Source organism: Eubalaena glacialis, chromosome 2, assembly GCF_028564815.1.
Source record: "Eubalaena glacialis isolate mEubGla1 chromosome 2, mEubGla1.1.hap2.+ XY, whole genome shotgun sequence".
Taxonomy (NCBI): Eukaryota; Metazoa; Chordata; class Mammalia; order Artiodactyla; family Balaenidae; genus Eubalaena; species Eubalaena glacialis.
The window spans coordinates 52,840,520-52,853,429 of NC_083717.1; the positions used below are offsets into that span (position 1 = coordinate 52,840,520).

The window sequence follows — 12,910 nt, forward strand, 5'->3', positions numbered from 1 at the left end:
CTCAAAGGTGAAAAACTGAAACCATTTCCACTAAGATCAGGAACAAGACAAGGTTGCCCACTCTCACCACTATTATTCAACATAGTTTTGGAAGTGTTAGCCACAGCAAACAGAGAAGAAAAAGAAATAAAAGCAGTTCCAATTGGAAAAGAAGTAAAGCTGTCACTGTTTGCAGATGGCATGATACTATACATAGAGAATGCTAAAGATGCTACCAGAAAACTAGAGCTAATCAATGAATTTGGTAAAGTAGAAAGATACAAAAATAATGCACAGAAATCTCTGGCATTCCTATATACTAATGATGAAAAATCTGAAAGTGAAATTTAGAATATACTCGCGTTTACCATTGCAACAAAAAGAATAAACTATCTAGGAATAAACCTACCTAAGGAGACAGAGGACCTGTATGCAGAAAATTATGACACTGATGAAAGAAATTAAAAATGATACAAATAGATGGAGAGATATACCTTGTTCTTGGATTGGAAGAATCAATATTGTGAAAATGACTCTACTACCCAAAGAAATCTACAGATTCAATGCAATCCCTATCAAGCTACCACTGGCATTTTTCACATAACTAGAACAAAATATTTCGCAATTTGTATGGAATCACAAAAGTCCCCGAATAGCCAAAGCCATGATGAGAACGACAAATGGAGCTGGAGGAATCAGGCTCCCTGATTTCACACTATAGTAGAAAGCTACAGTAATCAACACGTTATGGTACTGGCACAAAAACAGAAATATATTACAAAGGAACAGGATAGAAAGTCCAGATGTAAACCCACGCACATATGGTTACCTTATCTTTGATAAAGGAGGCAAGCATATACAGTGGAGAAAAGACAGCCTCTTCAATAAGTGGTGCTGGGAAAACTGGAGAGCTACATGTAAAAGAATGAAATTAGAACACTCCCTAACACCATACACAAAAATAAACTCAAAATGGATTAAAGACCTAAATGTAAGGCCAGAAACTATCGAACTCAGAAGAAAATATAGGCAGAACACTCTATGACATAAATCACAGCAGGATCGTTTTTGACCCCCGTCTTAGAGAAATGGAAATTTAAAAAAATAAATGGGACGTAATGAATCTTAAAAGCTTTTGCACAGCAAAGGAAACCATAAACAAGGTGAAAAGACCAACCCTCAGAATGGGAGAAAATATTTGCAAAAGAAGCAACTGGCAAGGGATTAATCTCCAAAATTTGCAAGCAGCTCATGCAGTTCAAAATCAAAAAAAAAAAATTCCAATCCAAATATGTGCAGAAGACCTAAATAGACATTTCTCCAAAGAAGATATACAGATTGATAAGAAACCCATGATAGAATGCTCAATATCATTAATCATTAGGGAAATGAAAATCAAAACTACGATGAGATCTCATCCTACACCGTTCGGAATGGCCATTATCTAAACATCTACAAACAATAAATGCTGGAGAGGGTGTGGAGAAAAGGGAACACTCTTGCACCGTTGGTGAGAATATAAATTGATACAGCCACTATGGAGAAGAGTATGGAGGTTCCTTAAAGAACTAACAATAGAACTACCATGCGATCCAGCAGTCCCTCTACTAGGCATATACCCTGAGAAAACCGTAATTTAAAAAGAATTATATACCAAAATATTTTTGCAGCTCTATTTACAATAGCCCGGACATGGAAGCAACCTAAGTGCCCATCAACTGATGAATGGATAAAGAAGATTTGGCACACGTATAGAATGGTATATTACTCACACATAAAAAGAAACGAAATTGAGTTATTTGTAGTGAGGTGGATGGAGTTAGAGTCTGTCAAAGAGAGTGAAGTAAGTCAGAAAGAGAAAAACAAATACCATATGCTTACACACATATATGGAATAAAAAAAGTTCTGAAGAACCTAGGGACAAGGGGCGAATAAAGACACAGACCTACTAGAGAATGGACTTGAGGATACGGGGAGGGGGAAGGGTAAGCTGAGACAAAGTGAGAAGTTGGCATGGATATATATACACTACCAAACGAAAAATAGCTAGTGGTAAGCAGCCGCATAGCACAGGGAAACCAGCTAGGTGTTTTGTGACTACCTAGAGGCGTGAGATAAGGAGGGTGGGAATGAAGGAGAGCAAGAGAGGAGCGATATGAGGATATATGTGTATGTATACATAAATAGGAGAAAGCTAGCTAAGAATACCAGATGGAGAACATCCTTCTATCAATGCCAATACAATATTGACTTCATGCAATGACTCGCTTTGCCATGAGTGAGAAAAAGAATTTCAGGAAGACATTTCCTATTCATAAAAAACTAAAAAATTTTAAAAAGACATTTCCTATTCATAATAAAGAATTTCAAGAAGACATTTCCTATTCATAAAAAACTGTCCTAGAATTTCTCTGGTGGGGCAGTTGTTCGTAATCCTCCTGCCAATGCAGGGGACAGGGGTTCGAGCCCTGGTGCTGTTTAAAGTGTGTTGTTCAGGGGTCAACTATTTACATGGCATTCATATTTTATTTACAACTATTTAGCATTTACTTTGTATTAGGTATTATAAGTAATTTAGAGATGATAAAGTATACAGGAGGATGTAAGTTAAATGCAAATACTATGCCATTTTATGTAAAAGGCTTGAGCAACTGGGATTTTGATATCTTTAGTGGTCCTGGAACGAATCCCCATGGATATCAAGGGGCAACTGTAGTTCTCTATTTAGAATTCTATCAAGAATTCAGACTCTTCTTTAAAGATAGTTACACTAATTATTAAAATTTACACTTAACCTAGTCACATGATGCAAATTATTATGGAGTTTTAAAAGCCAATAAATTATTCATATTAACAAATAACTAGATCAACAGAAAGGCCGACTTGAAACCAATCTACTTCCCAAGCCCTGTCAGAAAAAACTAATTGCAAAATAGTGGACAATAGATTCCTATTGTGGAAATTACCAAAAAACATCAAACAAAAGCCATAAAATAAAAATATATTTAAAGATATTAATAATTAAAGCATCTCTTTGTATCTAGTTACATGTGTTATAGCACGTATATAATGATCACTTAATAAGATCAAATTTGTGGATCTAGTTCACTATTTAAAGAGAAATTTTAAGACACTCTTTAAAGGACAGGGAGAAGCTAGAAATTAAAACTGAAGGACATTTCACACTAGCTTCTTTTATTTGTGAATTAGCTATACTATCTGACGTTTAATTTGTATATGGAAAGTTGTAGAACTCTCAGGAAATTTGTTTATATAAATCTGGTCAGGGATGAGAATCTTAGGCTTATGGACATAATGTCAACATAGTCTCGATTTAAAGATAAAAGACAATCTGGTCACCCTTTCCCCAATCCCAGTTAAAACGTTAAACATTTTTGAGTTTTCAATCAGCTGTTTTTGCCTCAAATATCACTTAGGAATCATGGTTGTCCGAATAGAATTAGTATAAAACATACACAGGAAGAAATTCTACATGAAAGGGAAAGGTATGCCTTAGTCATCAGGGGGAAAATGTCGCATTTTTTTTTTGAGATCTACACTTCTGTAAGTTAACTCCTACCTGCAGATGTTTTCACAATTTCTGTGGTGTTTCTGAGGCCCATGAAGTCAAACTGATAAAGCCGCCAGGATTTCTGATCAGCTGCCTCAACCGAATTTTTTCTCCATCTATAAATCATTTCTTCTTTGGGGTAGCCATCTGAAAATGCAGAAAAAATGTTAACACTTGAAGATGTAGGATTGTAAAGCATTAATGTCAAAATTATTATTCTGATCATTTAATAGGAGCTGAAATTTTAATCCATATTTAATCTCTAAATTTTCCTCATATGCATTGAAACTCCAAAAATGAATGGGCAAAGGCCACCTAACTCTGAAGGTTTGTACTGCAGATCTTCACAATCAGCTAGATGTTCCCAGCCACAAGACTTTCCATTGTCTGTATGGACACAAAACATATCTTTCACTGTGGAATGCTTGATTATAGATGACCTTCAAAGAATGGACTTGAAAGAACTGGTCAGAGTCTCACTAGTTCCTAAACAGCAGGAACTAACAATCCGACCCACACCCACCCGACCTTCCACCTTTTTCCAGAACTTTTTCTGGATCTCAGGAAAGGTGAATTTACTTTTTTCTTTATAAACTTATGAATAGCTTTTATTATTTATAACGTATTTATTTATTTTTTATTATTGAAGTGTAGTTGATCTACAATGTGTCATAAGTGTGCAGTATAATGGTTCACAATATTTAAAGGTGATATATATAAGCTAAAATTACAGTTATTTATAGACACTGGCTATATTTCCTGTGCTGTACAATATATCCTTGTAACATGTACAAAACAGTTTATACCATTTGACTCCCTAACTTCTATTGCCCTCATTTCCTTCTCCCCACTGGTAAGCACTTATGTGTTCTCTAATCTGTTTCTGCTTCTCTTCTGTTATATTCACTAATTGTTGTATTTTGAAAATTCCACACTTCAGTGATATCTTTCACGCACTGTCTTTTTCTCTCTCTGACTTATTTCACTTAGCATAATACCTTTAAGAAAGACAAAGTTATTAAGGATTTGCGAGCTCAACTGACTCTTAGTTGTGTTCTGATTTGAGTCTCAAGTTCTGATCAGTTTGACATTTTCCTGAGACCATTACCCAACTTGTTAGTTACCACGGAAAGCAAGAATTTTGGTGCTCTAGGCTCACTGTGGGCAAAATGCCCAGAGTGTGTGTCTTGGATAAGGGTTCTACCCCATTCCTACTGGTACTGTTACCAGGGGTTTGTTGGCTCCCTAAGCCCAAGCCAGAGATTGGCCCGATGCCTTTTTTTTCAATTCCTGGATCCCCTTTCTGAACAGCACTTGGGAACACACCGTTAATTCTCTGGAACTCTCTGGTGTAATACAGCACAGTATGCTTCCTGCTTTCTAATTGTGGATTGCTCTGTGAAATTATTGTCAAGGATACTTGCTTGCTCTCCCTTAACTGGACAAAGCTGACATTAAGGCACTTTGAAGTAACCAAACATTTTACCTGGCCATTAGCCACTCTCTCAATAGCTTTATCTCCTCATTAAACTATCAAATTATACAAGGTACTTTATGGTATAATTCTTTCTTTTTTGCTTTGTTTTGTTAAACAGCTTTATTGAGATATAAAACTCACACATTTAATATACAAGTTCGGGTTTTTTAGTATACTCTCAGTGTGGTGCAACTGTCATATTAATCTAAATTTAGACTATTTTTATCATTCCAAAATGTAACCCTAGTCATTAGCTTTCACTCCCCACTCCACCTCCTTACACATATGCATCTCACCCAGACCTAGACAACCACTAATATATTTTCTGTCCATAGGTTTGTCTATTCTGGGCATTTCATATAAATTTTGTCATACAACATGTTATCTTTTATACCTTTCTTTACTTGATGTATTAAAAGTTCCCTCGAGGGAGGGGCAAGATGGCGGAAGAGTAAGACGCGGAGATCACCTTCCTCCCCACAGATACATGAGAAATACATCTACACGTGGAACTGCTCCTACAGAACACCCACTGAACGCTGGCAGAAGACGTCAGACCTCCCAAAAGCCGTGTGGATGAAAGGCTCTTGGTGCTCCAGCCAGGCATCAGGGCTGTGCCTCTGAGGTGGGAGAGCCAACTTCAGGACACTGGTCCACAAGAGACCTCCCAGCTCCACGTAATACCAAACGGCGAAAATCTCTCACAGATCTCCATCTCAACATCAAGACCCAGCTTCACTCAACGACCAGCAAGCTACAGTGCTGGACACCCTATGCCAAACAACTAGCAAAAGAGGAACACAGCCCCATCCATTAACAGAGAGGCTGCCTAAAATCATAATAAGGCCACAGACACCCCAAAACACACCACCAGAAGTGGACGAACCCACCAGAAAGAAAACATCCAGCCTCATCCACCAGAACACAGGCACTAGTTCCCTCCACCAGGAAACCTACACAACCCACTGAACCAACCTTAGCCACTGGGGACAGATACCAAAAACAACGGGAACTAGGAACCTGCAGCCTGTGAAAAGGAGACCCCAAACACAGTAAGATAAGCAAAATGAGATGACAGAAAAACACACAGCAGATGAAGGAGCAGGGTCAAAACACACCAGACCTAACAAATGAAGAGGAAATAGGTAGTCTACCTGAAAAAGAATTCAGAATAATGATAGTAAGGATGATCCAAAGTCTGGGAAATAGAATAGACAAAATGCAAGAAACATTTAACAAGGACGTAGAAGAACTAAAGAGGAACCAAGAAACGATGACAAGCACAATAAATGAAATTAAAAATACTCTAGATGGGATCAATAGCAGAATAACTGAGGCAGAAGAACGGATAAGTGACCTGGAAGATAAAATAGTGGAAATAACTACTGCAGACCAGAATAAAGAAAAAAGAATGAAAAGAACTGAGGACAGTCTCAGAGACCTCTGGGACAACATTAAACGCACCAACATTCGAATTATAGGGGTCCCAGAAGAAGAAGAGAAAAAGAAAGGGACTGAGAAAATATTTGAAGAGATTAGAGTTGAAAACTTCCCTAATATGGGAAAGGAAATAGTTAATCAAGTCCTGGAAGCACAGAGAGTCCCATACAGGATAAATCCAAGGAGAAACACACCAAGACACATATTAATCAAACTATCAAAAATTAAATATAAAGAAAACATATTAAAAGCAGCAAGGCAAAAACAACAGATAACACACAAGGGCATCCCCATAAGGTTAACAGCTGATCTTTCAGCAGAAACGCTGCAAGCCAGAAGGGAGTGGCAGGATATACTTAAAGTGATGAAGGAGAAAAACCTACAACCAAGATTACTCTACCCAGCAAGGATCTCATTCAGATTTGATGGAGAAATTAAAACCTTTACAGACAAGCAAAAGCTGAGAGAGTTCAGCACCACCAAACCAGCTTTACAACAAATGCTAAAGGAACTTCTCTAGGCAAGAAACACAAGAGAAGGAAAACACCTACAATAACAAACCCAAAACATTTAAGAAAATGGGAATAGGAACATACATATCGATAATTACCTTAAATGTAAATGGATTAAATGCTCCCACCAAAAGACACAGACTGGCTGAATGAATACAAAAACAAGACCCATATATATGCTGTCTACAAAAGACCCACTTCAGACCTAGAGACACATACAGACTGAAAGTGAGGGGATGGAAAAAGATATTCCATGAAAATGGAAATCAAAAGAAAGCTGGAGTAGCAATTCTCATATCAGACAAAATAGACTTTAAAATAAAGACAATTACAAGAGACAAAGACGGACACTATATAATGATCAAGGGATCGATCCAAGAGGAAGGTATAACAATTGTAAATATTTATGCACCCAACATAGGAGCACCTCAATACATAAGGCAAATACTAACAGCCATAAAAGGGGAAATCGACAGTAACACAATCATAGTAGGGGACTTTAACACCCCACTTTCACCAATGGACAGATCATCCAAAATGAAAATCAATAAGGAAACACAAGCTTTAAATGATACATTAAACAAGATGGACTTAATTGATATTTATAGGACATTCCACCCAAAAACAACAGAATACACATTTTTCTCAAGTGCTCATGGAACATTCTCCAGGATAGATCATATCTTGGGTCACAAATCAAGCCTTGGTAAATTTAAAAAAATTGAAATCGTATCAAGTATCTTTTCCGACCACAACGCTATGAGACTAGATATCAATTACAGGAAAAGATCTGTAAAAAATACAAACACATGGAGGCTACACAATACACTACTTAATAACGAAGTGATCACTGAAGAAATCAAAGGGGAAATCAAAAAATACCTAGAAACAAATGACAATGGAGACACGACGATCCAAAACCTATGGGATGCAGCAAAAGCAGTTCTAAGAGGGAAGTTTATAGCAATACAAGCCTACATCAAGAAACAGGAAACATCTCGAATAAACAACCTAACCTTGCACCTAAAGCAATTAGAGAAAGAAGAACAAAAAAACCCCAAAGCTAGCAGAAGGAAAGAAATCATAAAGATCAGATCAGAAATAAATGAAAAAGAAATGAAGGAAACAATAGCAAAAATCAATGAAACTAAAAGCTGGTTCTTTGAGAAGATAAACAAAATTGATAAACCATTAGCCAGACTCATCAAGAGAAAAAAGGAGAAGACTCAAATTAATAGAATTAGAAATGAAAAAGGAGAAGTAACCACTGACACTGCAGAAATACAAACGATCATAAGAGATTACTACAAGCAACTCTATGCTAATAAAATGGACAACCTGGAAGAAATGGACAGATTCTTAGAAATGCACAACCTGCCGAGACTGAACCAGGAAGAAATAGAAAATATGAACAGACCAATCACAAGCACTGAAATTGAAACTGGGATTAAAAATCTTCCAACACACAAAAGCCCAGGACCAGATGGCTTCACAGGCGAATTCTATCAAACATTTAGAGAAGAGCTAACACCTATCCTTCTCAAACTCTTCCAGAATATTGCAGAGGGAGGAACACTCCCCAACTCATTCTACGAGGCCACCATCAGCCTGATACCAAAACCAGGCAAAGATGTCACAAAGAAAGAAAACTACAGGCCAATATCACTGATGAACATAGATGCAAAAATCCTCAACAAAATACTAGCAAACAGAATCCAACAGCACATTAAAAGGATCATACACCATGATCAAGTGGGGTTTATTCCAGGAATGCAAGGATTCTTCAATATACGCAAATCAATCAACGTGATACATCATATTAACAAATTGAAGGAGAAAAACCATATGATCATCTCAATAGATGCAGAGAAAGCTTTCGACAAAATTCAACACCCATTTATGATAAAAGTCCTGCAGAAAGTAGGCATAGAGGGAACTTTCCTCAACATAATAAAGGCCGTATATGACAAACCCACAGCCAACATTGTCCTCAATGGTGAAAAACTGAAACCATTTCCACTAAGATCAGGAACAAGACAAGGTTGCCCACTCTCACCACTATTCAACATAGTTTTGGAAGTGTTAGCCACAGCAATCAGAGACGAAAAAGAAATAAAAGGAATCCAAATCGGAAAAGAAGAAGTAAAGCTGTCACTGTTTGCAGATGACATGATACTATACATAGAGAATCCAAAAGATGCTACCAGAAAACTACTAGAGCTAATCAATGAATTTGGTAAAGTAGCAGGATACAAAATTAATGCACAGAAATCTCTTGCATTCCTGTATACTAATGATGAAAAATCTGAAAGTGAAATTAAGAAAACACTCCCGTTTACCATTGCAACAAAAAGAATAAAATACCTAGGAATAAACCTACCTAAGGAGACAAAAGACCTGTATGCAGAAAATTATAGGACACTGGTGAAAGAAATTAAACATGATACAAATAGATGGAGAGATATACCATGTTCTTGGATTGGAAGAATCAACATTGTGAAAATGACTCTGCTACCCAAAGCAATCTACAGATTCAATGCAATCCCTATCAAACTACCACTGGCATTTTTCACAGAACTAGAACAAAAAATTTCACAATTTGTATGGAAACACAAAAGACCCCGAATAGCCAAAGCAATCTTGAGAACGAAAAATGGAGCTGGAGGAATCAGGCTCCCTGACTTCAGACTATATTACAAAGCTACAGTAATCAAGACAGTTTGGTACTGGCACAAAAACAGAAATATAGATCAATGGAACAGGATAGAAAGCCCAGAGATAAGCCCACGCACATATGGTCACCTTATCTTTGATAAAGGAGGCAAGCATATACAGTGGAGAAAAGACAGCCTCTTCAACAAGTGGTGCTGGGAAAATTGGACAGGTACATGTAAAAGTATGAAATTAGAACACTCCCTAACACCATACACAAAAATAAACTCAAAATGGATTAAAGACCTAAGTGTAAGGCCAGACACTATCAAACTCTTAGAGGAAAACATAGGCAGAACACTGTATGACATAAGTCACAGCAAGATCCTTTTTGACCCAGGTCCTAGAGAAATGGAAATAAAAACACAAATAAACAAATGGGACCTAATGAAACTTAAAAGCTTTTGCACAGCAAAGGAAACCATAAACAAGACCAAAAGACAACCCTCAGAATGGGAGAAAATATTTGCAAATGAAGCAACGGACAAAGGATTAATCTCCAAGATTTACAAGCAGCTCATGCAGCTCAATAACAAAAAAACAAACAACCCAATCCAAAAATGGGCAGAAGACCTAAATAGGCATTTCTCCAAAGAAGAGATACAGATTGCCAACAAACACATGAAAGAATGCTCAACATCATTAATCATTAGAGAAATGCAAATCAAAACTACAATGAGGTATCATCTCACACCGGTCAGAATGGCCATCATCAAAAAATCTAGAAACAATAAATGCTGGAGAGGGTGTGGAGGAAAGGGAACACTCTTGCACTGTTGGTGGGAATGTAAATTGATACAGCCACTATGGAGAACAGTATGGAGGTTCCTTAAAAGACTAAAAATAGAACTACCATACGACCCAGCAATCCCACTACTGGGCATATACCCTGAGAAAACCATAATTCAGAAAGAGTCATGTACCAAAATATTCATTGCAGCTCTGTTTACAATAGCCAGGACATGGAAGCAACCTAGGTGTCCATCATCGGATGAATGGATAAAGAAGATGTGGCACATATATACAATGGAATATTACTCAGCCATAAAAAGAAATGAAATGGAGGTGTTTGTAATGAGGTGGATGGAGTTAGAGTCTGTCATACAGAGTGAAGTAAGTCAGAAAGAGAAAAACAAATACAGTATGCTAACACATATATATGGAATCTAAGGGAAAAAAAAAAAAGAGGTCATGAAGAACCTAGTGGCAAGATGGGAATAAAGACACAGACCTACTAGAGAATGGACTTGAGGATATGGGGAAGGGGAGGGGTGAGATGTGACAGGGTGAGAGAGTGTCATGGACATATATACACTACCAAATGTAAAATAGATAACTAGTGGGAAGCAGCCGCATAGCACAGGGAGATCAGCTCGGTGCTTTGTGACCACCTAGAGGGGTGGGATAGGGAGGGTGGGAGGGAGGGAGATGCAAGAGGGAAGAGATATGGCAACATATGTATATGTATAGCTGATTCACTTTGTTATAAAGCAGAAACTAACACACCATTGTAAAGCAATTATACTTCAATAAAGATGTTTAAAAAAAAAAAGTTCACTCACATTGTAGCACGTCAGAACTTCATTCCTATTTATTGCTCAATACTCTGCTGTATGGATACGCATTTTTTAAATTATTCATTTGATAGACATTTTGGCTGATCCACTTTTACACTATCATGAATAATGCTGTTAGGAACATTGTGTACAAGATTTTGTGTCAATATGTTTTCAGTTTTCTTCAGTATATACCTAAGAGTGGAACTGTTGGTCATGGGTTAGCTCTATATTTAATACTTCTCCAACAAAGTGGTGTCAGGTTGTAACTTATTGTTTAATTTGCATTTCCCAAATGGCTGTTGTTATTGAGGATCTTTCCATGGATTTATTGGTCATATGTATGACTAGTTTGGTTACGTTCAAATCTTTTGCTCATTTTTAAATTGGGTTTTCCCTTTCATATTTTGGAGTTTTAAGAGCTGTGCATTTTGGATTCAAGTCTTTATCAGGTATATGTTTTACAAATATTTTCTGCCATTATGTGGCTTGTCTTTTTATTCTGTATCCTTCATCTTTCAAAGAGAGTTTTACTATTTATAAAATTATTGAGGCAGACTTTTCCCTAAAGCCCTTTGAAGATGTCATGTAAATGTCTTTTTGGCCCCTATGGTATCTGATGAGACATCTGCTATTAATCTTATTGAAACTTAACAATGATACATTATTTTTCTCTTGCCTATTTCAAAATTTTCTCTGAATTTGTCAATTTGAGTATAATATAAGCGCGGATCTCTTTGAGTTCATTGAAGTTTGTTGAGTTTCTTGGATGTATAGACTACTCCTCTGGCACTCCTACTAATTGTTGGTGATCATGATGTGCCACAGGTTTACGAGTTTTGATACACCTTTTTCCTTTTTTTCCTTTTTTTCCTGTCATTGGATAAAATCTCCTGGCCTGTCTTCAAGTTTGCTGATCCTTTGTCCTGTCTACTCAAATCGACTTGTCATATTTCCTTTAATTTTTGGACATGGGTTGCTTTAGTTTTTCAAAATTATTTAAAATAGGTGACTTAACGTCTTTGTCAAGTACATCCAACATCTGGGATTCTTCAAGGATGACTTCTGACGGCGTTTATTCCTTTGTATGTGGCATGCTTTCTTGTTGTAGGTTCTGTAAATGTTTATCAAAAATGTCTGGAAACCAGACTTTCTACATTTTAGATAATATATTGTAACAACACTGGTATCAGAACCCTCTCTGCACACCAGGTTTTGTTGTTGGTCTTGGGATCTGTGTGTGAAAGCATGACTTCAGTTTATGAGGAAACCTTAGCTTTAATTCCTGTGTGTGGGAAATTTCCGCAAGGCCAGAGGTGAGTGATACGGGTCTTTCCTGGGCATGCAAACAGTTCTGCACATGTCTATGGTGTTCTTCTAAGTCCTTGGGAATTCACTGTTGTTTTTCAAAGTTCCTTGTGATCATCCAGGTTTCTAGGTCCTCCTTTTAATTGTTTCTTTTTTGGGGGGGGAGTTGGACTCGTTTGCAGTAACCGTAGGCAGATCTGATGTTACCAGAAGATTTCTATTTTTCTATGATTCCTGGAGAATTTTTCCTGAGCTGAGCTCTGAGTCAAAACAACCACAAAACCTTGGTAATGGAGATTTTCCAAGTACTGCAAAGTTTGGAAAAATAGTGACTGTACTCTTGGTATAGAGTTC

At 37.1% G+C, this 12,910-nt stretch overlaps 1 protein-coding gene across 1 annotated transcript in view; it reads right to left on the reverse strand.

Moving 5' to 3' along the window:
* The window catches only part of GABRG3 (gamma-aminobutyric acid type A receptor subunit gamma3), a 552,571-nt gene that overhangs the window by 29,764 nt on the left and 509,897 nt on the right, over positions 1 to 12,910 (reverse strand). The window contains exon 6 of the mRNA XM_061181827.1: positions 3,561 to 3,698. Within this exon, the coding sequence (XP_061037810.1) occupies positions 3,561 to 3,698 (138 nt within the window). The remainder of the gene's footprint in view (positions 1 to 3,560; positions 3,699 to 12,910) is intronic.